Genomic DNA, 25,991 nt, shown 5'->3' with positions numbered 1-25,991 from the left:
CCGTTGCTCCCAAAGGTGCTTTTTTCAAAGAGAGGGGGAAAAAGTCCATTTGCCTCTTGAAAAAGCACTTTTGGGACAATCGCGACCTGGATGACTGAGAATCTCCATAGACATAAACGGCTGTTGCTGTTAATAATCCACAGATCATTTGTTTTCCCCTCCACCTCTGGCTTCAATCCGGTTAGCTGAGTCCAAATCTCTCGTCCAGAAGGGCGACGGGGTCTTCCAAGCCCCCTCCGGGAGCGCTGTCCGTTTTGCCAGCCCGAAAGCGCCGCTTCCGAAGCATCTTCCCAACGCGGCTGTCCAGATTTCCCTGCTCCGCCCGCGACGGTCGCCCAAAAGCTGCATCCGAGAAAGCTCCGCTCCGAAAGGGACGAAGGAAGGAACCGGGGCTGCTTTATAAGGGCAGCCAAATCATCCCAGCCTCCTTTTGGTCACAATAGTGTCAGCTTGCACGGCTGCGTCATTTGCACGCCTACCGGGATCCCACCCTTTCTCCTGCCCGCAAGGTTTCGCATCCCGTACCTTGAAAGGAAGGTTTTGAGTGACTCCGGCCGGCCGGAGAACCGCTTTGACAGCCGCGGTAAGTCGTCGTTATTCATAGGTTTGAAAAAGGGGAATCAAAACTGCGATGCCCCCTGTAGGAAAAAAGAAGAAGAAAATAAATAAATAAATAAATAAAAATGAGGATGCGGATCGCAAAGTTTATTCTGCCATTTAATAAAAGATCTGTTTAGTCTCCCTCTTCCATTCCGTTGTAGATTAGCGGGGAGGAATCTGTACTTCCCAAGAATACGCTCACAGAGAGAGAGAAAGAGAGACAGATGCGGAGAGAGACACAGACAGACAGACAGACAGAAAGAGAGAGAGGGAGAGAGAGACAGAGAGAGAGAGAGAAAGAGGCAGAGAAAGAGACAGAGAGAGATAGATACAGAGAGGAAGACAGAGAGACAGATAGAGAGAGAGACACACACACACAGAGAGAGAGACACAGAGAGAGAGACACAGAGAGGAAGAAAGAGAGACAGAGAGAGAGAAAGAGAGACAGAGAGAGACAGAGACAGAGAGAGAGAGACAGAGACAGAAAAAGAGAGAGAGACAGAGAGAGTGAGTATCATAACCCCACCCAGTCTCCATTCCTCTAAATGAAGAAAGGAATGTAAATCAATAAAATAAGTTGGAAAGAAATCTTGCCTGGGTAGTTTCATTTTCAACAGGAGCACAGACGAAACAATTCAAAATCCAGTTTTAAGAGCTAATCCAGTTTTCTCACACCCTGGACATAAACTGTTTCAACTTCTAACCTCAAAATGACGCACACCAGAACTACTAGACACAAGGACAGTTCCCCCCACCCACCGAATGCCATCACTCTGCTTAACAACTAATTTCCACAACACTGTCAAAATAACTGCTAAGACTGTATTCTTCTTCTCGTCCTCATTAGTACCTATCTCTTTCCACTTCTGACTATAACCATGTTGCTTGTATCTTTCAATTTATATTGTTTTTATTTACCTCCTAGTACGATTTGATAGCTTATTAGTAAGCGATCAAATCATACTTTATTGACTATCACTAAGTGCTGTATCTTTTTACTCTTGATGAATGTATTTTATTCCCCTTATGTACACTGAGATCATATGGACCATAGACAAATTCCTTGTGTGCCCAATCACACTTGGCCAATAAAAAAATCTCTTCTCTTCTCTTCTCTTCTCTTCTCTTCTCTTCTCTTCTCTTCTCTTCTCTTCTCTTCTCTTCTCTTTGTGCAAAAGTCAAAATTTCCAGGTTTTTTAATGAATGGAATACATAGGAACGTTGCAGAAAAAGAAGTCAGTACTGACTCTTAAATAACTCTGCAGCCAGCTCTGTTCAATTAAGAGTTAATTGGTTGTTTGGCAAGGAGCCTCATAGAGCGTCTTTGCTCTGCTCTTCTCTTTACTCCCTGAGTTCCAGGAATTGGAGGTCATACTTCACTGTCATGCCCCAACATACCATCTTTATATACTGTTGCTACTCTCTAGCCCCATCTAGTGGCCTGAGGGAGAAATATGCCCCAACATATGATCGTTATATACTGCTGTTGCTCTCTAGCCCCATCTAGTGGCTGGAGAGATAAATACCAATTATATTGTTCTAAGCTGACCCAACCCATTCTTACCCAGAGGTGTTACCTCTCCTGGCTGAAGACAAATATAAGGATCCAGTCTGGGTCAGTCATTAGGACCAGAGGTTTAGTTTCCTCTCCACCTATGTTTTGGGATTGAATTCAAATGTGAGAAGACAGAGGGGCTGCAGATCTTTTGAAGGGGATTCTACAGGGAGAGTCAAATCATTCCTATCCTATCCTTTCAATCCCTACTATCCAAGTAAGTGGAAGGCCTCTAGGTTCCACTCATGAGAAGTTCATTGAAATCCTCTTCATTTTGGGCAAAATGTTGAAAGCATTTCTTCTCAGGTTTCATGAGAAATGTTTGGAAGGAAATGCGGGAATTCTATTGTGGATCCATTACATATGGTGGGATGTGCATGGTCGTGTTGTGGTCCACCAGCAGTCTGCAGAGCTGGCAGCGGAATCGGACAGTGAGCAGGCTGGGGAGGACAATGGGTCAGTTCTGGAGTCAGGGGAAGGCCAGCAGAGAGGCAGAGGAACAGGAGGAGCCTGTTCCTAGTGCACACATGCGAAGAGCTGCCAGAAGGCAAGAGCAACTGAAACAAAAAGGATGACACGAGAGTAAAGCCAGGAGATGATTAGCCCCTCCCAGAAGGCTTAAAAGAGCAGCAACGGTTCTTGGGTTGTTTGTAGGAAAGCAACGTTGCTACAATTGTTTCTTGTCGGTGTTTCTTGTTTCTGAACTTTGTGCGGCTTTGCCAAGAAAAGCCTTTGGCAGGGTACCAAAGAGGACAAAGGTTGGTGATAAGGCCGAAGGACTTTTTCTGAAGGACTTTGTTTTGGAATTAATTTGGACTAAGCTGAGAATGAAGTAATTCTCAGCTGTTCTAATAAAATATGTTCGTTTAGAACTGATTGTGTCTGGTAATAACTACTTGGGCCTAGGTCACAACAGGTCATTGGAGGGGACAGGATCGTTGCAAAGATGCTAAAAGGCAAACCAGCCTTGGATTCTTGAACAGATCCAGAGCGGACTTTCCCTTTCATAGAGTATGTCTAATAGTTATGCAGAGTACACTTTAGTCTGGCAAGATTCCTGGCTATGGGCGAACAACAATAAAGAATCTACTCTGAGTAGTCTGTGTCATTCTTGGTTCCTTGCTCCTGACACTACACTTTTAAAAAAGGATCTCAAAAGTAAATAAATAGAAAGAGACCCTCCACTATCTTCGCCATAAGGCATGGAGACCTGTTGCTCCTTTCAGGAATCCTCTCCTTCCAGCCATAAAAAAGTCCTTCTAGATTTTGACTCTTTGGTTAAAAACCCAATCAGAACAAAAAGTGCATTTGGTCAAAAATGTACAGTAAACAGCAACATTTGCAGACAAGGCAAAATGGCGGAAGCTTGCACTGTTTCCTGGAGTCATTTGCTTAACAAGCTACTCAGAATCCCCTTAACAGTGATATGAGCAGCATATAAACTTAATAAATGATAAAGAGGAATTGCTGTCACACCTAATACAATTGCTTCCATAAGATGTTCCTTTCCTTTAAGGGTCCTGGACTTCAAGAATTCAAAGTCCAGAATAGGTTGCTTCTCTAACAAGTGCCTTTTGGTTGTCCCTTCTTTCAAAATATGATTGCCTCTTTAACCACTTCTTTTGCATATTGTGTGCGATAACATTTAAACATGCAGAATTCAGAGAAAAATATCGCACAAGTTTTCTGAGAAAGTTTGCAGCTTGGTCCAGCTCAATTCTCCTTTTTGACTGTACTTGCATCAAGTGAAGGCCAACGGGATTCACTGAAAAAGATCTCGTCCTTAGATTCTGGAAAAGACCTCTTCTTCCTTCAGGAGATTCCTCCTATCATTATCAGGTATGGCTATAATAAAGGCAGAGCTTATGCTATGGTAATTTGTTATTTCCAAAATACTCCATTTTGGGTTCAGGCTAAGACTTTGGGAGCATCACTTAATTCCGCAGGATTGTCTGATGAAACTCACTTTAACTGAGAACCGAAGAGGCTCCTGGACAAGAAGCAGAATGTTTTCAAAGAAAATATAAAGAAAGTCCAGTTGACTTTTGGGACAACCATGATTTGAATGATTAAGAATCTCCATAGACATTAAACTCAATTTCCCAGCAACTTTTTTCCAGACTGGGTTAACACCAGTCTCCTCATCTCTGACTCCAATAAACCTGAATATGTTTTTACAAATTCTTTTCTCCTGTTATTGTTATTAACTGAAAAACTGCCCCATTTTTTGAAGATTTTCCCTCCTTTTTAAAAATGTCTTCTTGAGGGTTCTTGTAATGTATTCCTGATCTTTTGATTGCATTTGGACTTGGACTGTAAATACATTTTATTGCTTCATGGGTTGATGGCAAGCCAATAATGATTTGAATGATTAAGAATCTCCATAGACATTAAACTCAATTTCCCAGCAACTTTTTTCCAGACTGGGTTAACACCAGTCTCCTCATCTCTGACTCCAATAAACCTGAATATCTTTTTACAAATTCTTTTCTCCTGTTATTGTTATTAACTGAAAAACTGCCCCATTTTTTGAAGATTTTCCCTCATTTTTAAAAATGTCTTCCTGAAGGTTCTTGTAATGTATTCCTGATCTTTTGATTGCATTTGGACTTGGACTGTAAATACATTTTATTGCTTCATGGGTTGATGGCAAGCCAATAATGATTTGGAATTGTCCAAGAATGGAATTTCTTTCAGCCATTTTGACAATCAGAAGAACAGTCAAGTTTTCTTTCTTTTAATAGTATATACTCTGTATTTTATTGCTTCATGGGTTGATGGCAAACCAATAATGATTTGGAATTGTCCAAGAATGCAATTTTTTTCAGCCATTTTGACAATCAGAAGAACAGTCAAGTTTTCTTTCTTTTAATAGTTTTATTTCCCTTTAAACTACAGTGCCCAGGTGGTCCATCTTATCTGCGGGTGTGAACTCCTCTAAGCAAGGAAACAACACTTTTTGCACAATGGAGCAGCAATTTAATTTCTCAGAAGGTATGAATATCATGAAAACTATATTATATATAAACTTAATAAATAATAAAGGAAATTGCTGTCACACCTAATACAATTGCTTCCATAAGATGTTCCTTTCCTTTAAGGGTCCTGGACTTCAAGAATTCAATGTCCAGAATAGGTTGCTTCTCTAACAAGTGCCTTTTGGTTGTCCCTTCTTTCAAAATATGATTGCCTCTTTAACCACTTCTTTTGCATATTGTGTGCGATAACATTTAAACATGCAGAATTCAGAGAAAAATATCGCACAAGTTTTCTGAGAAAGTTTGCAGCTTGGTCCAGCTCAATTCTCCTTTGGAAGGACACAAGAATGGAGTCAACCTCTTCTTCCTCCTGTTTTCTCTCCCAATGAATGTCTTTTGTGGCCTCATCTGGATCCTCTCCTTCCTGCTTTCTATGGTGCACTTCATCCTCCACCAGACCAGAACCTATGGAAGTTCACCTTTGTTTTACCAGCTGATTGTGAATGGTTTACTTTGTACGCCTCTCATGCTTGTGTCCACTGTGACCCTCTGGATTCATATGAGGTCTAAAATGCAACGCAATCAAAGGAAACTGCTCACCACCATCTTGCTGGCTCTCCTCTTCTTCCTTCAGGAGATTCCTCCTATCATTATCAGGTATGGCTATAATAAAGGCAGAGCTTATGCTGTGGTAATTTGTTATTTCCAAAATACTCCATTTTGGGTTCAGGCTAAGACTTTGGGAGCATCAGTTAATTCCACAGGATTGTCTGATGAAACTCACTTTAACTGAGAACCGAAGAGGCTCCTGGACAAGAAGCAGAATGTTTTCAAAGAAAATACAAAGAAAGTCCAGTTGACTTTTGGGACAACCATGATTTGAATGATTAAGAATCTCCATAGACATTAAACTCAATTTCCCAGCAACTTTTTTCCAGACTGGGTTAACACCAGTCTCCTCATCTCTGACTCCAATAAACCTGAATATGTTTTTACAAATTCTTTTCTCCTGTTATTGTTATTAACTGAAAAACTGCCCCATTTTTTGAAGATTTTCCCTCCTTTTTAAAAATGTCTTCTTGAGGGTTCTTGTAATGTATTCCTGATCTTTTGATTGCATTTGGACTTGGACTGTAAATACATTTTATTGCTTCATGGGTTGATGGCAAGCCAATAATGATTTGGAATTGTCCAAGAATGCAATTTCAGCTATTTTGACAATCAGAAGAACAGTCAAGTTTTCTTTCTTTTAATAGTTTTATTTCTCTTTAAACTATAGTGCCCAGGTGGTCCACCTTATCCGCGGGCGTGAACTTTTCTAAGCAAGGAAACAACACTTGTTGCACAATGGAGCAGCAATTTAATTTCTCAGAAGGTATGAATATCATGAAAACTATGTTATATATAAACTTTCCTTTGTGGGTACTACTGATAATGAAAACCTGAATGCATTGTGAGCTTATTCCAAAATTGAAACTTTATCACCAAATCATGATCCTGTTGTCCATTCTCTCCTGAGGTTGGGGATTGAGTTGGCATTTTGAAAACATTCAGTGGGTACATTCACAAAAGGGCTTCCGATGGAATTATTCATAAACTAAGTCTTATAGAGAATATCAACACACTGACACCTGTTGCTTCCTGCAAGCCACATCCTCCCCGAATTCTCCTTTGGAAGGACACAAGAATGGAGTCAACCTCTTCGTTCTTCTTTAATTAGCAAAAAAAAAAAATGATTAGAGGCTAAAAGCATTTCTGAAAATGAAGGAGAAGCAAGGGTGGGGAAAATAGTTTCCTATTCAAAATGAACATTTTGTTGTCCTTTTAATGATGTTTTGATGTTAGCTGTCCATTTGAGATCTTCATATGATAGAACCCAGAAATTTGAAGGTTTCTACTGTTGATACTGTGTTGTCAAGTATTGTGAGAGGTGGAAGTATGGAAGGGTTTTTCCTAAAGTCTACCACCATTTCTACGGTTTTGAGTGTGTTCAGTTCCAGATTGTTTTGGTTGCACCACAAGGCTAGTCGTTCGACCTCTGGTCTATATGCGGATTCGTCATTGTCTCGAATGAGACCAATCACTGTTGTGTCATCTGCAAACTTCAGTAGCTTAACAAATGGATCATTGGAGATGCAGTCATTGGTATACAGAGAGAAGAGAAGTGGGGAGAGCACACAGCCTTGGGGGGCCCCTGTGCTAATTGTACAGGTATTTGATGTGATCTTGCTTAGCTTCACCTGCTGCTTCCTGTTTGTTAGGAAGCTTGTGATCCACTTACAAGTCTGTTCCGGTACCTTTAGCTGGTTTAGCTTAGTTAGAAGAATGTCTGGAATGATGGTATTGAATGCTGAACTAAAGTCTACAAAAAGGACCCTTGCATAGGTCTTTGGAGACTCAAGATGTTGTAGGATGTAGTGCAGAGCCATATTAACAGCATCATCTGTTGATCTATTTGCTCGGTATGCAAATTGCAAGGGGTCTAAGAGCGGATTCGTGATGGTTTTCAGGTAGGAAAGCTCTAGCCTTTCAAAGGTTTTCATGACTACAGATGTTAGAGCAACTGGTCTGTAGTCATTCAGTTCCTTGATGGTGGGCTTCTTCGGCACTGGGATGATGGTAGAGCGTTTGAAGCAAGAAGGAACATAGCACATCTCTAGTGATTTATTGAAAATATGGGTGAAGATGGGGCCAATTGGTCAGCACAGACTTTTAAGCAAGAAGGAGTTATCTTGTCTGGGCCTGGAGCTTTTCCTGGCTTTTGTCTGTGAAATAGGTCCTGCACTTCCTTTTCTGTGATCACTAGGGGTTGTGAACCCAATGAAATGGGGTCAGTTGTAGGAGGCTTGGCTGTTGTTGGTGTGTCTGAGATGGGGGTTGTGGAGATAGGTGGCTGTAGTTTCCTTTCAAACCTGCAGTAAAACTCATTCAGGTCATCTGCCAGTTGTTGATTACCTTCAGCCTGGGAAGGAGGTTTGCCATAGCCGGTGATATTTTTAAGAGTTTTCCACATGTTTGCTGGTTCATTTGCTGAAAATTGATTCTTTAGCTTTTCAGAGTAGCTTCCTTTTGCTGCTCTTATCTCCCTTGTTAGTGCATTTCTGGCCTGATTGTACAGCATTTTATCACCTTTTCTGTAGGCTTCCTCTTTGGAATGTCGTAGCTGCTTAAGTTTAGGTGTAAACCAAGGTTTGTTATTATTGTGTATTCGCAAGTTCCTTGTAGGTACACATAGGTCTTCACAGAAGCTGACATATGATGTTACAGTATCTGTGAGTTCATCCAGGTCTGCAGAGGTATCTTTAAAAATATTCCAATCAGTGCAGTCAAAACATGCCTGTAGCTTTAATTCTGATTCCTCCGTCCAGGTTTTCACTGATTTAATTATTGGTTTTATGGCTTTAAGTCTTTGCCTGTAAGCAGGTACAAGGTGAATCATGCAATGATCAGAGTGTCCTACAGCTGCACGTGGTAAAGACCGATAGGCATCTTTTAGTGTTGTGTAGCAGTGGTCTAGAGTGGCCTCTGGTGGGACAATTGACATGCTGAAAGTATTTTGGTAGTTCTTTCCTTAAGTTTGCCTTGTTTAGATCTCCCAAAACAATGGCCAGTGAATCAGGGTGTTTGGCTTCAGTCTCCATGATTTGGTCAGCTAGAGTTCGTAATGCCTCATTTACACAGGCTTGTGGTGGGACATAAACAGCAATTAGAAGAAATGAGGAAAATTCACGAGGCGAATAGTAAGGTTTGCAGTTGATAATTAGAGTCTCTAAATTGTTGTCACAGAATTTGTAAATTATGTTAAAATCTTGACACCAGGTTGAATTAATATAAGCCCTACCTCCAAAATAAACCCTAATGCGGCCTTTGGAGAAAAAATAATATAAAACCTGGTCTTACTTTCATAGAAACACAGGTAGTGTTAGGAATACGTGTTACAGAATGAATTTCGAATTCCTCTAAGTCCTGAAAGTGGTTCTGAAGTGGTCGACTTTAATTTCAATGCTACTGGAACTGTTCCAAATGTTTCTAAAATACCAGAAATTTTTTCTTCTCCTTATGATCAACCGTTTGATAATTTAACACGAAATCTTCTCAATGGCTTCATTGTCCTTATTTGCATTTTAGGCCTGGTGGGAAATGGAACAACGATTTATCTCCTGGCCTTTTCCATTAAGAGGAATCCTTTCACCACTTTCATCCTGAATCTCTCCATTGCAGATTTTGGGGTCATCACATCCCTCATTACTGCAGCTATATTTGTGTCAGTGTTTACTCTGAGTCACCAAACATACCTTATCAATGCCTTTTTCTTCTTACTTTTTGAGTTCTTTTTCTTCACTTATTCTGCCAGCCAGTTTCTGCTGACGGCCATCAGCCTGGACAGGTGTGTGGCTGTCCACTTCCCACTCTGGCATCGCTGCCATCGTCCTCCATATTTATCCAGACTTGTTTGTGGCCTCATCTGGATCCTCTCCTTCCTGCTCTCTATGGTGCACTTCATCCTCCACCAGACCAGAACCTATGGAAGTTCACCTTTGTTTTACCAGCTGATTGTGAATGGTTTACTTTGTACGCCTCTCATGGTTGTGTCCACTGTGACCCTCTGGATTCATATGAGGTCTAAAATGCAACGCAATCAAAGGAAACTGCTCACCACCATCTTGCTGGCTCTCCTCTTCTTCCTCCTGTTTTCTCTCCCAATGAATGTCTTTTATGGCATTAAATATTTTGTTTCCTATAATCCCCTCCTCCTGACCATTGGGGTAGGATGTGCCACTCTCAACAGCAGCATCAACCCTCTTCTTTATTTCTTAGTGGGGAGGAAGAAGAGAGGAAAGGATCAGCACAGAGCATCTTACAAGGTTGCTCTGCAAAGAATCTTTAAGGATGAGACGGGAAGCACCGAAGAGCAGGAAACCACAAATGAAAGCCAATTGTGAGTAGTTATAAATATTGCATATGCAATATTTTAAGGTACAAGGTTATTTGGGACATCATATGTGCTTTCCTTAAGAACACACAGATGTGGTAAAATTTACTGAGCAAAGTACTTAAAAACAAAAACTATGTAAAGAGGAAGCGTTGCTGAGTCCTCATTTTTCAATCCGAAGAATTTGTTTAACAGGAAATGTTTTAGCTGATATAGTTCCTTTTTCATAATAAGTACCCTGTTTCCCCAAAATAAGTGCTTGGCCTTATTTTCAGGGATGTCTTATTATTTTGGGGCGTATGGACCTCTTGCCATCTTACTGTCCAGGTTCCAGAAAAACCTCTTCTGCATAAAAAAACCTCAGAAGCCATTGTCTTTCAGAGTTCTTTACTAGCATGAGGAAACTGGTACACGATGAGTGAAATTCCAAAACTGAAACTTCCGGATTCTTTTCCCAGTTATACAAACCCCAAGAGTCCCACACCGCTAACCCCTTTGCTGGTCACGTTCTCCCAGTTCATTCGAATATCTTCTCGCCACTCTCCCTGCAGATGTGAACACCATCCGACCTTGACCGCTTGAAGAATGTTACCATACCCCTCAACCCCCCTTCTTCCCCTCAGGGGAAAAATGTGGCAGCGTCTGGAACCCTAAAGTCTAGTATGGTTTCCAGGCCTGACACTTATGTCATTTCCAGCTCTGCCTCCTAACCCTAACCAGAGGAAATGGTGGGGACTGGCTGCACATGCATTTAAATATTTTGTTTCCTATAATCCCTCCTCCTGACCATTGGGGTAGGATGTGCCACTCTCAACAGCAGCATCAACCCTCTTCTTTATTTCTTAGTGGGAGGAAGAAGAGAGAAAAAAACCTACTGGAGATTATTTTATTTATACCTTCACAGACTCCCATTCAGGAAGAAAGAAATCTGGGTGGATGAAGCTTCTAAAGCACATTTGCATTTTGGCTGCTGGCTGTTATTGATCAAAATAATGACCTACTATAATTGCTTCCTTAGGTAATTTTTCATTCCCAATAATATCAAAGGACTTCCCTGATGTGGTACACGGAATACACATGTAAGTATATTATGATAAAAAATATTCTGCCTCTTTTTAATATTAAGGATAAAGAATATTTTAATCTACAGTACGTATGCATTTCAGTAACAAGGACTGATTCTCTTTTTCTTTCCTTGTGTTATTAGGATACAGAACGAATTTCGAATTCCTCTAAGTCCTGAAAGTGGTTCTGAAGTGGTCGACTTTAATTTCAATGCTACTGGAACTGTTCCAAATGTTTCTAAAATACCAGAAATTTTTTCTTCTCCTTATGATCAACTGTTCGATAATTTAACACGAAATCTTCTCAATGGCTTCATTGCCCTTATTTGCATTTTAGGCCTGGTGGGAAATGGAACGACGATTTATCTCCTAGCCTTTTCCATTAAGAGGAATCCTTTCACCACTTTCATCCTGAATCTCTCCATCGCTGATTTTGGGGTCATCATATCCCTCATTACTGCAGCTATATGTGCGTCAGTGTTTACTCTGAGTCACCAAACATACCGTATCAATGCCTTTTTCTTCTTACTTTTTGAGTTCTTTTTCTTCACTTATTCTGCCAGCCAGTTTCTGCTGACGGCCATCAGCCTGGACAGGTGTGTGGCTGTCCACTTCCCACTCTGGCATCGCTGCCATCGTCCTCCATATTTATCCAGACTTGTTTGTGGCCTCATCTGGATCCTCTCCTTCCTGCTCTCTATGGTGCACTTCATCCTCCACCAGACCAGAACCTATGGAAGTTCACCTTTGTTTTACCAGCTGATTGTGAATGGTTTACTTTGTACGCCTCTCATGGTTGTGTCCACTGTGACCCTCTGGATTCATATGAGATCTAAAATGCAACGCAATCAAAGGAAACTGCTCACCACCATCTTGCTGGCTCTCCTCTTCTTCCTCCTGTTTTCTCTCCCAATGAATGTCTTTTATGGCATTAAATATTTTGTTTCCTATAATCCCCTCCTCCTGACCATTGGGGTAGGATGTGCCACTCTCAACAGCAGCATCAACCCTCTTCTTTATTTCTTAGTGGGGAGGAAGAAGAGAGGAAAGGATCAGCACAGAGCATCTTACAAGGTTGCTCTGCAAAGAATCTTTAAGGATGAGACGGGAAGCACCGAAGAGCAGGAAACCACAAATGAAAGCCAATTGTGAGTAGTTATAAATATTGCAAATGCAATATTTTAAGGTACAAGGTTATTTGGGACATCATATGTGCTTTCCTTAAGAACACACAGATGTGGTAAAATTTACTGAGCAAAGTCCTTAAAAACAAAAACTATGTAAAGAGGAAGCGTTGCTGAGTCCTCATTTTTCAATCCGAAGAATTTGTTTAACAGGAAATGTTTTAGCTGATATAGTTCCTTTTTCATAATAAGTACCCTGTTTCCCCAAAAATAAAACTCATTCAGAAAATAAGCCCTAGCATGACTTTGCAGGAGGCTCATAATATAAGCCCTACCTCCAAAATAAACCCCAGTTAAGATTGTCAGCAAGATGGGTGCATTTAGTACCGTAGTTCCCCAATAATAAGACCTAATTGGAAAATAAACCCTAATGCGGCCTTTGGAGCAAAAATTAATATAAAACCTGGTCTTACTTTCATAGAAACATAGGTAGTGTTAAGAATAGGTATTACAGAATGAAATGTTTAAAATGTGTAAATTTATTTTATGCATTTTTCTGTGTGACATGCAAATTTATATACATAGAGTGGAGATGAAAGAGAAGGGAAAAATGTGCTGTACAGGATAAAGTTTCTTGGAATAAAATGTGCCATTTTTGATTCTGAAAAATTTCAGACAGAATAACATTCAATTAAATTTTAAAATTAGATTCCATTATTAATACTCATTAATTAGTGGCTTTTTTTTCTTGACTAAAGATATGTAGCTTCTGTCAATATAAGAATTCCTTCCAGGCAATCTTTTATAGATATTTCAAGTCCTTATTTTTTAGTTGGCACCAATCTCACCTGGCTCAAGGTTGACTCAGCCTTCCATCCTTTATAAGGTAGGTAAAATGAGGAGCCAGGCAAATAGGTTGACTCTGTAAGTCGCTTAGAGAGGGCAGTAAAGCACTGTGAAGCGGTATATAAGTGCTATTGCTATCCACATGTTGTCCATCCAATATATATGCTTCATTAATGTGTCATGCATGTTTAATTATACTGCACAATGGATTTCAGTTTTAGTGACACTGATTTTAATTTTGCTTTAATTAAAATTGTAACCATCTATTCTTGTGGGTTATACTTTCTATTTTATATGTTGTTATCCACTCTGAATGTTCAACAAAAGGAAGGATTTAAATTTAGCAAATAAATTAATAATAAATCACTGCTTTGTGTAGGAATCATGTGTTTGCTTATAGCCACTGCACATTTTCCAAAACTATCTTTCCCAAAAATTCATGTTAATGCTGGATTGCTCCCACTTTCCCTCTATGCTTGCCAAGAGTGATCTTCCACTTTTTTGGAATTACTCTTCTATGTTTCAAATTGATGGATGAAGAGATCATGTCATATCCACTCCACCGTCCTCAATTCTATGTTGGTCACACGTGTTCGAACTGAACCAGGAAGAGCAGAGAAAAATGACCACTAACATGTTCCTTTTCAAGGGTTATATCTAGATTACCACATCCTGCATTTTGAAGTTTTTGTCACTTCAAGGGCCTCTGGTGGCTCAGACTGCTAAGACAGTCTTTTATTAACACAGCTGCCTGCAATTACTGCAGGTTCAAGTCCCACCAGGCCCAAGGTTGACTCAGCCTTCCATCCTTTATAAGGTAGGTAAAATGAGGAGCCAGGCAAATAGGTTGACTCTGTAAGTCGCTTAGAGAGGGCAGTAAAGCACTGTGAAGCGGTATATAAGTGCTATTGCTATTGCTATTGCTATTGCTATTGCTATTGCTATTGCTATCCACATGTCGTCCATCCAATATATATGCTTCATTAATGTGTCATGCATGTTTAATTATACTGCACAATGGATTTCAGTTTTAGTGACACTGATTTTAATTTTGCTTTAATTAAAATTGTAACCATCTATTCTTGTGGGTTATACTTTCTATTTTATATGTTGTTATCCACTCTGAATGTTCAACAAAAGGAAGGATTTAAATTTAGCAAATAAATTAATAATAAATCACTGCTTTGTGTAGGAATTATGTGTTTGCTTATAGCCACTGGACATTTTCCAAAACTATCTTTCCCAAAAATTCATGTTAATGCTGGATTGCTCCCAATTTCCTTCTATGCTTGCCAAGAGTGATCTTCCACTTTTTTGGAATTACTCTTCTATGTTTCAAATTGATGGATGAAGAGATCATGTCATATCCACTCCACTGTCCTCAATTCTATGTTGGTCACACGTGTTCGAACTGAACCAGGAAGAGCAGAGAAAAATGACCACTAACATGTTCCTTTTCAATGGTTATATCTGGATTACCGCATCCTGCATTTTGAAGTTTTTGTCACTTCAAGGGCCTCTGGTGGCTCAGACTGCTAAGACAGTCTGTTATTAACACAGCTGCCTGCAGTTACTGCAGGTTCAAGTCCCACCAGGCCCAAGGTTGACTCAGCCTTCCATTCTTTATAAGGTAGGTAAAATGAGGACCCAGGCAAATAGGTTGACTCTGTAAGTCGCTTAGAGAGGGCAGTAAAGCACTGTGAAGCGGTATATAAGTGCTATTGCTATCCACATGTTGTCCATCCAATATATATGCTTCATTAATGTGTCATGCATGTTTAATTATACTGCACAATGGATTTCAGTTTTAGTGACACTGATTTTAATTTTGCTTTAATTAAAATTGTAACCATCTATTCTTGTGGGTTATACTTTCTATTTTATATGTTGTTATCCACTCTGAATGTTCAACAAAAGGAAGGATTTAAATTTAGCAAATAAATTAATAATAAATCACTGCTTTGTGTAGGAATCATGTGTTTGCTTATAGCCACTGCACATTTTCCAAAACTATCTTTCCCAAAATAAGTTAAAACTATCATAAAACCCTAATAAAACCCCACATTAAAATTACGTTAGGCCAGCCCCGCACGATGGAACAAAAGGTCTTAAGCTCCCGTTTGAAGGTCCGGAGGTCAGGAGTTGACCTCAGAGGTCAGGAGTTGACCTCAGAGGTCAGGAGTTGACCTCAGAGGTCAGGAGTTGACCTCAGAGGTCAGGAGTTGACCTCAGAGGTCAGGAGTTGACCTCAGAGGTCAGGAGTTGACCTCAGAGGTCAGGAGTTGACCTCAGAGGTCAGGAGTTGACCTCAGAGGTCAGGAGTTGACCTCAGAGGTCAGGAGTTGACCTCAGAGGTCAGGAGTTGACCTCAGAGGTCAGGAGTTGATGTAAGTTGACATAAGCTTCCTAAAATGAGAGAGAGAGATGAGAGAGAGATGAGAGATTGCATTTCTCTCTCATCAAAAGCATTTTTAAAAAACTTGTTTTTCCATCTCTAAAATCTTACTTTCAGTTAGGATAACATGCCAACAAAGACTGCCCTAAAGTTTGACAGAAACTGGAGATGAAATGAAACTCCTATGAATTTTAGAACAGTAGGATGCAAAATAAAAAATAAAAATTATAATCTGAAATTCAAGGGGGAATCTCAACTTTCTTAAGACTCCAGGAACATCATCTTACAGAAATCGCAGAAGGTATCTGCAGCATGAGACCAATTTTACTAAGCGGTAAACTGTTTAAGAAAGTGAGGACAAATGTCCAAAGAGTTATGATATAATTTTGGGGAGAGGGAGATGAAGATAAGAGAGAGAGAGAGAGATGAGAGAGAGATAGATAGATAGGTAGATAGATAGATAGGTAGATAGATAGGTAGATAGATAGATAGGTAGATAGATAGGTAGATAGATAGATAGATAGGTAGATAGATAGATAGATAGATAGATAGGTAGATAGAGATAGATAGAGATGAACATGGACATGAAGCTGGAGATGTAGGTAGCTAGATATATATATATAGGTGACATAGATAGTACCCTGTTTTCCCCAAAATAAGACCCAACTGGAAAATAAGTCCTAGCATGATTTTTTCAGGATGCTTCTAATATAAGCCTTACCCCCAAGATTCTCAGCCAGATGGGTGCATTCAGTACCGTATTTTCCCCAAAATAAGACCTAATTAGAAAATAAGCCCTAATAAGCTCCTTTTGGAGCAAAAATTAATAAAAGACCCGGTCTTATTTTTGGGAAAACACGGTAGTTTTTCAAAATATTTTTTGACTTTCATGTATTTTTTTTAGCTTTTGTTTGCATTCTACCCTTTTTAATCTGGTCCATAACCAAAAGAAAGATTTGATTTGATTTGTGTTCTGGAATTGGGGGTATAATTTCAGAAGGGAAGGCCTTTTCCTCGAGGAGCCAAAAGGCAAGTCAGCCTTGAGTCTTTGATATGCAGAAAAAGGTCTAGAAGGGATAGTCCGTAAAAGCTGAGTTAGCATGGTGAAGATTCTGAAGAGCCGAGGTGGTGTAGTGGTTAGAGTGCAGTACTGCAGGCTACTTCTGCTGACTGCCGGCTGCCTGCAATTTGGCAGTTCCAATCTCACCAGGCTCAAGGTTGACTCAGCCTTCCATCCTTCCGAGGTGGGTAAAATGAGGAGCCAGGCAAATAGGTTGACTCTTTAAGTCGCTTAGAGAGGGCAGTAAAGCACTGTGAAGCGGTATATAAGTGCTATTGCTATTGCTATCCACATGTCGTCCATCCAATATATATGCTTCATTAATGTGTCATGCATGTTTAATTATACTGCACAATGGATTTCAGTTTTAGTGACACTGATTTTAATTTTGCTTTAATTAAAATTGTAACCATCTATTCTTGTGGGTTATACTTTCTATTTTATATGTTGTTATCCACTCTGAATGTTCAACAAAAGGAAGGATTTAAATTTAGCAAATAAATTAATAATAAATCACTGCTTTGTGTAGGAATTATGTGTTTGCTTATAGCCACTGGACATTTTCCAAAACTATCTTTCCCAAAAATTCATGTTAATGCTGGATTGCTCCCAATTTCCTTCTATGCTTGCCAAGAGTGATCTTCCCAACGCGGCTGTCCAGATTTCCCTGCTCCGCCCGCGACGGTCGCCCAAAAGCTGCATCCGAGAAAGCTCCGCTCCGAAAGGGACGAAGGAAGGAACCGGGGCTGCTTTATAAGGGCAGCCAAATCATCCCAGCCTCCTTTTGGTCACAATAGTGTCAGCTTGCACGGCTGCGTCATTTGCACGCCTACCGGGATCCCACCCTTTCTCCTGCCCGCAAGGTTTCGCATCCCGTACCTTGAAAGGAAGGTTTTGAGTGACTCCGGCCGGCCGGAGAACCGCTTTGACAGCCGCGGTAAGTCGTCGTTATTCATAGGTTTGAAAAAGGGGAATCAAAACTGCGATGCCCCCTGTAGGAAAAAAGAAGAAGCAGAAAATAAATAAATAAAAATGAGGATGCGGATCGCAAAGTTTATTCTGCCATTTAATAAAAGATCTGTTTAGTCTCCCTCTTCCATTCCGTGGTAGATTAGCGGGGAGGAATCTGTACTTCCCAAGAATACGCGCACAGCGAGAGAGAAAGAGGCAGAGAAAGAGACAGAGACAGAGAGACAGAGACAGAGACAGAAAGAGAGAGACAGATAGAGAGAGACAGATGCGGAGAGAGACAGAGAGAGACAGAGAGACAGATGCGGAGAGAGACAGAGAGAGAGAGAAGAGAGACAGATAGAGAGAGACAGAGACAGAGACAGAGAGACAGATGCGGAGAGAGATAGAGAGACCAGCAACGTAAATTCCCCCTTTTTAATAAAAACATCCATTTCGGCTACCGATATCCGCCCTCTGCGGTGGGAAAATTCAGCCAGGCTTTTCGGATGTCGTTTATATTCCTTTCCTTCCACAAGAGCGATCCCAGGATGATGGTTTTATGATGATGGCCGTAGCTCCCAAAGGTGCTTTTTTCAAAGAGGGGGGGGGGGGAAAGTCCAGTTGCCTCTTGAAAAAGCACTTTTGGGACAACCGCGACCTGGATGACTGAGAATCTCCATAGACATAAACGGCTGTTGCTGTTAATAATCCACAGATAATTTGTTTTCCCCTCCACCTCTGGCTTCAGTCCGGTAGTTGAGTCCAAATCTCTCGTCCAGAAGGGCGACGGGGTCTTCCAAGCCCCCTCCGGGAGCGTTGTCCGTTTTGCCAGCCCGAAAGCGCCGCTTCCGAAGCATCTTCCCAACGCGGCTGTCCATATTTCCCTGCTCCGCCCGCGACGGTCGCCCAAAAGCTGCATACGAGAAAGCTCCGCTCCGAAAGGGACGAAGGAAGGAACCGGGGCTGCTTTATAAGGGCAGCCAAATCATCCCAGCCTCCTTTTGGTCACAATAGTGTCAGCTTGCACGGCTGTGTCATTTTGCATGCCTACCGGGATCCCACCCTTTCTTCTGCCCGCAAGGTTTCGCATCCCGTAACTTGAAAGGAAGGTTTTGAGTGACTCCGGCCGGCCGGAGAACCGCTTTGACAGCCGCGGTAAGTCGTCGTTATTCAAAGGTTTGAAAAAGGGGAATCAAAACTGCGATGCTCCCTGTAGGAAAAAAGAAGAAGAAGAAAATAAATAAATAAATAAATAAAAATGAGGATGCGGATCGCAAAGTTTATTCTGCCATTTAATAAAAGATCTGTTTAGTCTCCCTCTTCCATTCCGTGGTAGATTAGCGGGGAGGAATCTGTACTTCCCAAGAATACGCGCACAGCGAGAGACAGATGCGGAGAGAGAGAGAGAGAGAGAGACCAGCAACGTAAATTCCTCTTTTTTAATAAAAACATCCATTTCGGCTACCGATGTCCGCCCTCTGAGGTGGGAAAATTCAGCCCGGCTTTTCGGATGTCGTTTATATTCCTTTCCTCCCACAAGAGCGATCCCAGGATGGTGGTTTATGATGATGGCCGTTGCTCCCAAAGGTGAGCAAAGTGGGGGGAGTCCAATTGCCTCTTGAAAAAGCACTTTTGGGACAACCGCGACCTGGATGACTGAGAATCTCCATAGACATAAACGGCTGTTGCTGTTAATAATCCACAGATAATTTGTTTTCCCCTCCACCTCTGGCTTCAATCCGGTTAGCTGAGTCCAGATCTCTCGTCCAGAAGGGCGACGGGGTCTTCCAAGCCCCCTCCGGGAGCGCTGTCCGTTTTGCCAGCCCGAAAGCGCCGCTTCCGAAGCATCTTCCCAACGCGGCTGTCCAGATTTCCCTGCTCCGCCCGCGACGGTCGCCCAAAAGCTGCATCCGAGAAAGCTCCGCTCCGAAAGGGACGAAGGAAGGAACCGGGGCTGCTTTATAAGGGCAGCCAAATCATCCCAGCCTCCTTTTGGTCACAATAGTGTCAGCTTGCACGGCTGCGTCATTTGCACGCCTACCGGGATCCCACCCTTTCTCCTGCCCGCAAGGTTTCGCATCCCGTACCTTGAAAGGAAGGTTTTGAGTGACTCCGGCCGGCCGGAGAACCGCTTTGACAGCCGCGGTAAGTCGTCGTTATTCATAGGTTTGAAAAAGGGGAATCAAAACTGCGATGCCCCCTGTAGGAAAAAAGAAGAAGAAAATAAATAAAAATGAGGATGCGGATCGCAAAGTTTATTCTGCCATTTAATAAAAGATCTGTTTAGTCTCCTCTTCCATTCCGTTGTAGATTAGCGGGAGGAATCTGTACTTCCCAAGAATACGCTCACAGAGAGAGAGACAGATGCGGAGAGAGACACAGACAGACAGAAAGAGAGAGAGACACAGAGAGGAAGAAAGAAATCTTGCCTGGGTAGTTTCATTTTCAACAGGAGCACAGATGAAACAATTCAAAATCCAGTTTTAAGAGCTAATCCAGTTTTAAGAGCTAATCCAGTTTTAAGAGCTAATCCAGTTTTAAGAGCTAATCCAGTTTTCTCACACCCTGGACATAAACTGTTTCAACTTCTAACCTCAAAATGACGCACACCAGAACTACTAGACACAAGGACAGTTCCCCACCCACCGAATGCCATCACTCTGCTTAACAACTAATTTCCACAACACTGTCAAAATAACTGCTAAGACAGTCTGTTATTAACACAGCTGCCTGCAGTTACTGCAGGTTCAAGTCCCACCAGGCCCAAGGTTGACTCAGCCTTCCATTCTTTATAAGGTAGGTAAAATGAGGACCCAGATTGTTAGGGGCAATAAGTTGACTTTGTATATAAATATACAAAGAAAGTCCAGTTGACTTTTGGGACAACCATGATTTGAATGATTAAGAATCTCCATAGACATTAAACTCAATTTCCCCAGCCTCCTTATGGTCACAATAGTGTCAGCTTGCACGGCTGCGTCATTTGCACGCCTACCGGGATCCCACCCTTTCTCCTGCCCGCAAGGTTTCGCATCCCGTAACTTGAAAGGAAGGTTTTGAGTGACCCCGGCCGGCCGGAGAACCGCTTTGACAGCCGCGGTAAGTCGTCGTTATTCATAGGTTTGAAAAAGGGGAATCAAAACTGCGATGCCCCCTGTAGGAAAAAAGAAGAAGAAAATAAATAAATAAATAAATAAACAAGTAAATAAATAGTAATAAATAAATAAATAAATAAATAAATAAATAAATAAATAAATAAATAAATAAATAAATAAATAAATAAATAAATAAATAAATAAATAAATAAATAAAAATGAGGATGCGGATCGCAAAGTTTATTCTGCCATTTAATAAAAGATCTGTTTAGTCTCCCTCTTCCATTCCGTTGTAGATTAGCGGGGAGGAATCTGTACTTCCCAAGAATACGCTCACAGAGAGAGACAGAGAGAGAGAGAGAAGAGAGACAGAGACAGAGACAGAAAAGAGAGAGAGAGAAAGATGATGTTGTTGGCAGAAATTAAGAAGCTATAAAAATTGAGATGGAGATAAGAGAGAGAAGACAGAGGGGCTGCAGATCTTTTGAAGGGGATTCTACAGGGAGAGTCAAATCATTCCTATCCTATCCTTTCAATCCCTACTATCCAAGTAAGTGGAAGGCCTCTAGGTTCCACTCATGAGAAGTTCATTGAAATCCTCTTCATTTTGGGCAAAATGTTGAAAGCATTTCTTCTCAGGTTTCATGAGAAATGTTTGGAAGGAAATGCGGGAATTCTATTGTGGATCCATTACATATGGTGGGATGTGCATGGTCGTGTTGTGGTCCACCAGCAGTCTGCAGAGCTGGCAGCGGAATCGGACAGTGAGAAGGCTGGGGAGGACAATGGGTCAGTTCTGGAGTCAGGGGAAGGCCAGCAGAGAGGCAGAGGAACAGGAGGAGCCTGTTCCTAGTGCACACATGCGAAGAGCTGCCAGAAGGCAAGAGCAACTGAAACAAAAAGGATGACACGAGAGTAAAGCCAGGAGATGATTAGCCCCTCCCAGAAGGCTTAAAAGAGCAGCAACGGTTCTTGGGTTGTTTGTAGGAAAGCAACGTTGCTACAATTGTTTCTTGTCGGTGTTTCTTGTTTCTGAACTTTGTGCGGCTTTGCCAAGAAAAGCCTTTGGCAGGGTACCAAAGAGGACAAAGGTTGGTGATAAGGTCAAGGACTTTTTCTGAAGGACTTTGTTTTGGAATTAATTTGGACTAAGCTGAGAATGAAGTAATTCTCAGCTGTTCTAATAAAATATGTTCGTTTAGAACTGATTGTGTCTGGTAATAACTACTTGGGCCTAGGTCACAACAGGTCATTGGAGGGGACAGGATCGTTGCAAAGATGCTAAAAGGCAAACCAGCCTTGGATTCTTGAACAGATCCAGAGCGGACTTTCCCTTTCATAGAGTATGTCTAATAGTTATGCAGAGTACACTTTAGTCTGGCAAGATTCCTGGCTATGGGCGAACAACAATAAAGAATCTACTCTGAGTAGTCTGTGTCATTCTTGGTTCCTTGCTCCTGACACTACACTTTTAAAAAAGGATCTCAAAAGTAAATAAATAGAAAGAGACCCTCCACTATCTTCGCCATAAGGCATGGAGACCTGTTGCTCCTTTCAGGAATCCTCTCCTTCCAGCCATAAAAAAGTCCTTCTAGATTTTGACTCTTTGGTTAAAAACCCAATCAGAACAAAAAGTGCATTTGGTCAAAAATGTACAGTAAACAGCAACATTTGCAGACAAGGCAAAATGGCGGAAGCTTGCACTGTTTCCTGGAGTCATTTGCTTAACAAGCTACTCAGAATCCCCTTAACAGTGATATGAGCAGCATATAAACTTAATAAATAATAAAAGGAAATTGCTGTCACACCTAATACAATTGCTTCCATAAGATGTTCCTTTCCTTTAAGGGTCCTGGACTTCAAGAATTCAAAGTCCAGAATAGGTTGCTTCTCTAACAAGTGCCTTTTGGTTGTCCCTTCTTTCAAAATATGATTGCCTCTTTAACCACTTCTTTTGCATATTGTGTGCGATAACATTTAAACATGCAGAATTCAGAGAAAAATATCGCACAAGTTTTCTGAGAAAGTTTGCAGCTTGGTCCAGCTCAATTCTCCTTTTTGACTGTACTTGCATCAAGTGAAGGCCAACGGGATTCACTGAAAAAGATCTCGTCCTTAGATTCTGGAAAAGACCTCTTCTTCCTTCAGGAGATTCCTCCTATCATTATCAGGTATGGCTATAATAAAGGCAGAGCTTATGCTATGGTAATTTGTTATTTCCAAAATACTCCATTTTGGGTTCAGGCTAAGACTTTGGGAGCATCACTTAATTCCGCAGGATTGTCTGATGAAACTCACTTTAACTGAGAACCGAAGAGGCTCCTGGACAAGAAGCAGAATGTTTTCAAAGAAAATATAAAGAAAGTCCAGTTGACTTTTGGGACAACCATGATTTGAATGATTAAGAATCTCCATAGACATTAAACTCAATTTCCCAGCAACTTTTTTCCAGACTGGGTTAACACCAGTCTCCTCATCTCTGACTCCAATAAACCTGAATATGTTTTTACAAATTCTTTTCTCCTGTTATTGTTATTAACTGAAAAACTGCCCCATTTTTTGAAGATTTTCCCTCCTTTTTAAAAATGTCTTCTTGAGGGTTCTTGTAATGTATTCCTGATCTTTTGATTGCATTTGGACTTGGACTGTAAATACATTTTATTGCTTCATGGGTTGATGGCAAACCAATAATGATTTGGAATTGTCCAAGAATGGAATTTCTTTCAGCCATTTTGACAATCAGAAGAACAGTCAAGTTTTCTTTCTTTTAATAGTTTTATTTCCCTTTAAACTACAGTGCCCCACGTGGTCCACCTTATTCACGGGCGTGAACTCTTCTAAGCGAGCAAACAACACTTTTTGCACAATGGAGCAGCAATTTAATTTCTCAGAAGGTATGAATATCATGAAAACTATATTATATATAAACTTTCCTTTGTGGGTACTACTGATAATGAAAATCTGAATGCATTGTGAGCTTCTTCCAAAATTGAAACTTTATCACCAAATCATGATCCTGTTGTCCATTCTCTCCTGAGGTTGGGGATTGAGTTGGCATTTTGAAAACATTCAGTGGGTACATTCACAAAAGGGCTTCCGATGGAATTATTCATAAACTAAGTCTTATAGAGAATATCAACACACTGACACCTGTTGCTTCCTGCAAGCCACATCCTCCCCGAATTCTCCTTTGGAAGGACACAAGAATGGAGTCAACCTCTTCGTTCTTCTTTAATTAGCAAAAAAAAAAAAATGATTAGAGGCTAAAAGCATTTCTGAAAATGAAGGAGAAGCAAGGGTGGGGAAAATAGTTTCCTATTCAAAATGAACATTTTGAATTAATGATCAGGTTAAATAATGTTGGGGCAGCTAAGAGGATCACAAGGACTGAATATGGGCTAATGATCATCTGGGCAACGAGAGGGGAAAAAACCTACCGGACATTATTTTATTAATACCTTCACAGACTCCCATTCAGGAAGAAAGAAATCTGGGTGGATGAAGTTTCTAAAGCACATTTGCATTTTGGCTGCCGGCTGCTATTGATCAAAATAATGACCTACTATAATTGCTTCCTTAGGTAATTTTTCATTCCCAATAATATCACACGACTTCCCTGATGTGGTACACGGAATACACATGTAAGTATATTATGATAAAAAATATTCTGCCTCTTTTTAATATTAAGGATAAAGAATATTTTAATCTACAGTACGTATGCATTTCACTAAGAAGGACTGATTCTCTTTTTCTTTCCTTGTGTTATTAGGATACAGAACGAATTTCGAATTCCTCTAAGTCCTGAAAGTGGTTCTGAAGTGGTCGACTTTAATTTCAATGCTACCGGAATTGTTTCAAATGTTTCTAAAATACCGGAATTTTTTTCTTCTCCTTATGATCAACCGTTTGATAATTTAACACGAAATCTTCTCAATGTCTTCATTGCCCTTATTTGCATTTTAGGCCTGATGGGAAATGGAACGACGATTTATCTCCTGGCCTTTTCCATTAAGAGGAATCCTTTCACCACTTTCATCCTGAATCTCTCCATCGCTGATTTTGGGGTCATCATATCCCTCATTACTGCAGCTATATGTGCGTCAGTGTTTACTCTGAGTCACCAAACATACCTTATCAATGCCTTTTTCTTCTTACTTTTTGAGTTCTTTTTCTTCACTTATTCTGCCAGCCAGTTTCTGCTGACGGCCATCAGCCTGGACAGGTGTGTGGCTGTCCACTTCCCATTCTGGCATCGCTGCCATCGTCCTCCATATTTATCCAGACTTGTTTGTGGCCTCATCTGGATCCTCTCCTTCCTGCTTTCTATGGTGCACTTCATCCTCCACCAGACCAGAACCTATGGAAGTTCACCTTTGTTTTACCAGCTGATTGTGAATGGTTTACTTTGTACGCCTCTCATGGTTGTGTCCACTGTGACCCTCTGGATTCATATGAGGTCTAAAATGCAACGCAATCAAAGGAAACTGCTCACCACCATCTTGCTGGCTCTCCTCTTCTTCCTCCTGTTTTCTCTCCCAATGAATGTCTTTTATGGCATTAAATATTTTGTTTCCTATAATCCCCTCCTCCTGACCATTGGGGTAGGATGTGCCACTCTCAACAGCAGCATCAACCCTCTTCTTTATTTCTTAGTGGGGAGGAAGAAGAGAGGAAAGGATCAGCACAGAGCATCTTACAAGGTTGCTCTGCAAAGAATCTTTAAGGATGAGACGGGAAGCACCGAAGAGCAGGAAACCACAAATGAAAGCCAATTGTGAGTAGTTATAAATATTGCATATGCAATATTTTAAGGTACAAGGTTATTTGGGACATCATATGTGCTTTCCTTAAGAACACACAGATGTGGTAAAATTTACTGAGCAAAGTACTTAAAAACAAAAACTATGTAAAGAGGAAGCGTTGCTGAGTCCTCATTTTTCAATCCGAAGAATTTGTTTAACAGGAAATGTTTTAGCTGATATAGTTCCTTTTTCATAATAAGTACCCTGTTTCCCCAAAAATAAAACCCATTCAGAAAATAAGCCCTAGCATGACTTCGCAGGAGGCTCATAATATAAGCCCTACCTCCAAAATAAACCCCAGTTAAGATTGTCAGCAAGATGGGTGCATTTAGTACCGTAGTTCCCCAATAATAAGACCTAATTGGAAAATAAACCCTAATGCGGCCTTTGGAGAAAAAATAATATAAAACCTGGTCTTACTTTCATAGAAACACAGGTAGTGTTAGGAATACGTGTTACAGAATGAAATGTTTAAAATGTGTAAATTTATTTTATGCATTTTTTTGTGTGACGTGCAAATTTATATACATATAGTGGAAATGAAAGAGAAGGGAAAAATGTGCTGTACAGGATAAAGTTTCTTGGAAT

At 40.8% G+C, this 25,991-nt stretch overlaps 2 protein-coding genes across 2 annotated transcripts; both read left to right on the top strand.

Annotated features, from left to right (window-relative positions):
• Positions 1-5,757: 5,757 nt before the first annotated feature.
• On the top strand, positions 5,758-24,240 carry LOC131196066 (proto-oncogene Mas-like). Its single transcript, XM_058178493.1, has 6 exons — positions 5,758-5,790; positions 6,413-6,508; positions 11,085-11,145; positions 11,274-12,278; positions 23,399-23,495; positions 24,182-24,240. Exons 2-5 carry the CDS (start codon positions 6,481-6,483, stop codon positions 23,430-23,432), a joined length of 1,128 nt encoding a protein of 375 aa, XP_058034476.1. The 5' UTR covers positions 5,758-5,790; positions 6,413-6,480; the 3' UTR covers positions 23,433-23,495; positions 24,182-24,240.
• Positions 23,468-25,379, top strand: LOC131194185 (proto-oncogene Mas-like). The gene is made up of 2 exons (XM_058174911.1): positions 23,468-23,495; positions 24,565-25,379. Exons 1-2 carry the CDS (start codon positions 23,468-23,470, stop codon positions 25,377-25,379), a joined length of 843 nt encoding a protein of 280 aa, XP_058030894.1.
• Positions 25,380-25,991: the final 612 nt, after the last annotated feature.

This window comes from Ahaetulla prasina, chromosome 3, assembly GCF_028640845.1.
Source record: "Ahaetulla prasina isolate Xishuangbanna chromosome 3, ASM2864084v1, whole genome shotgun sequence".
NCBI classification, from domain to species: Eukaryota; Metazoa; Chordata; class Lepidosauria; order Squamata; family Colubridae; genus Ahaetulla; species Ahaetulla prasina.
Note: the sequence above shows the minus strand (reverse complement) of the source record. Positions and strands in the feature narration are given on the sequence as shown.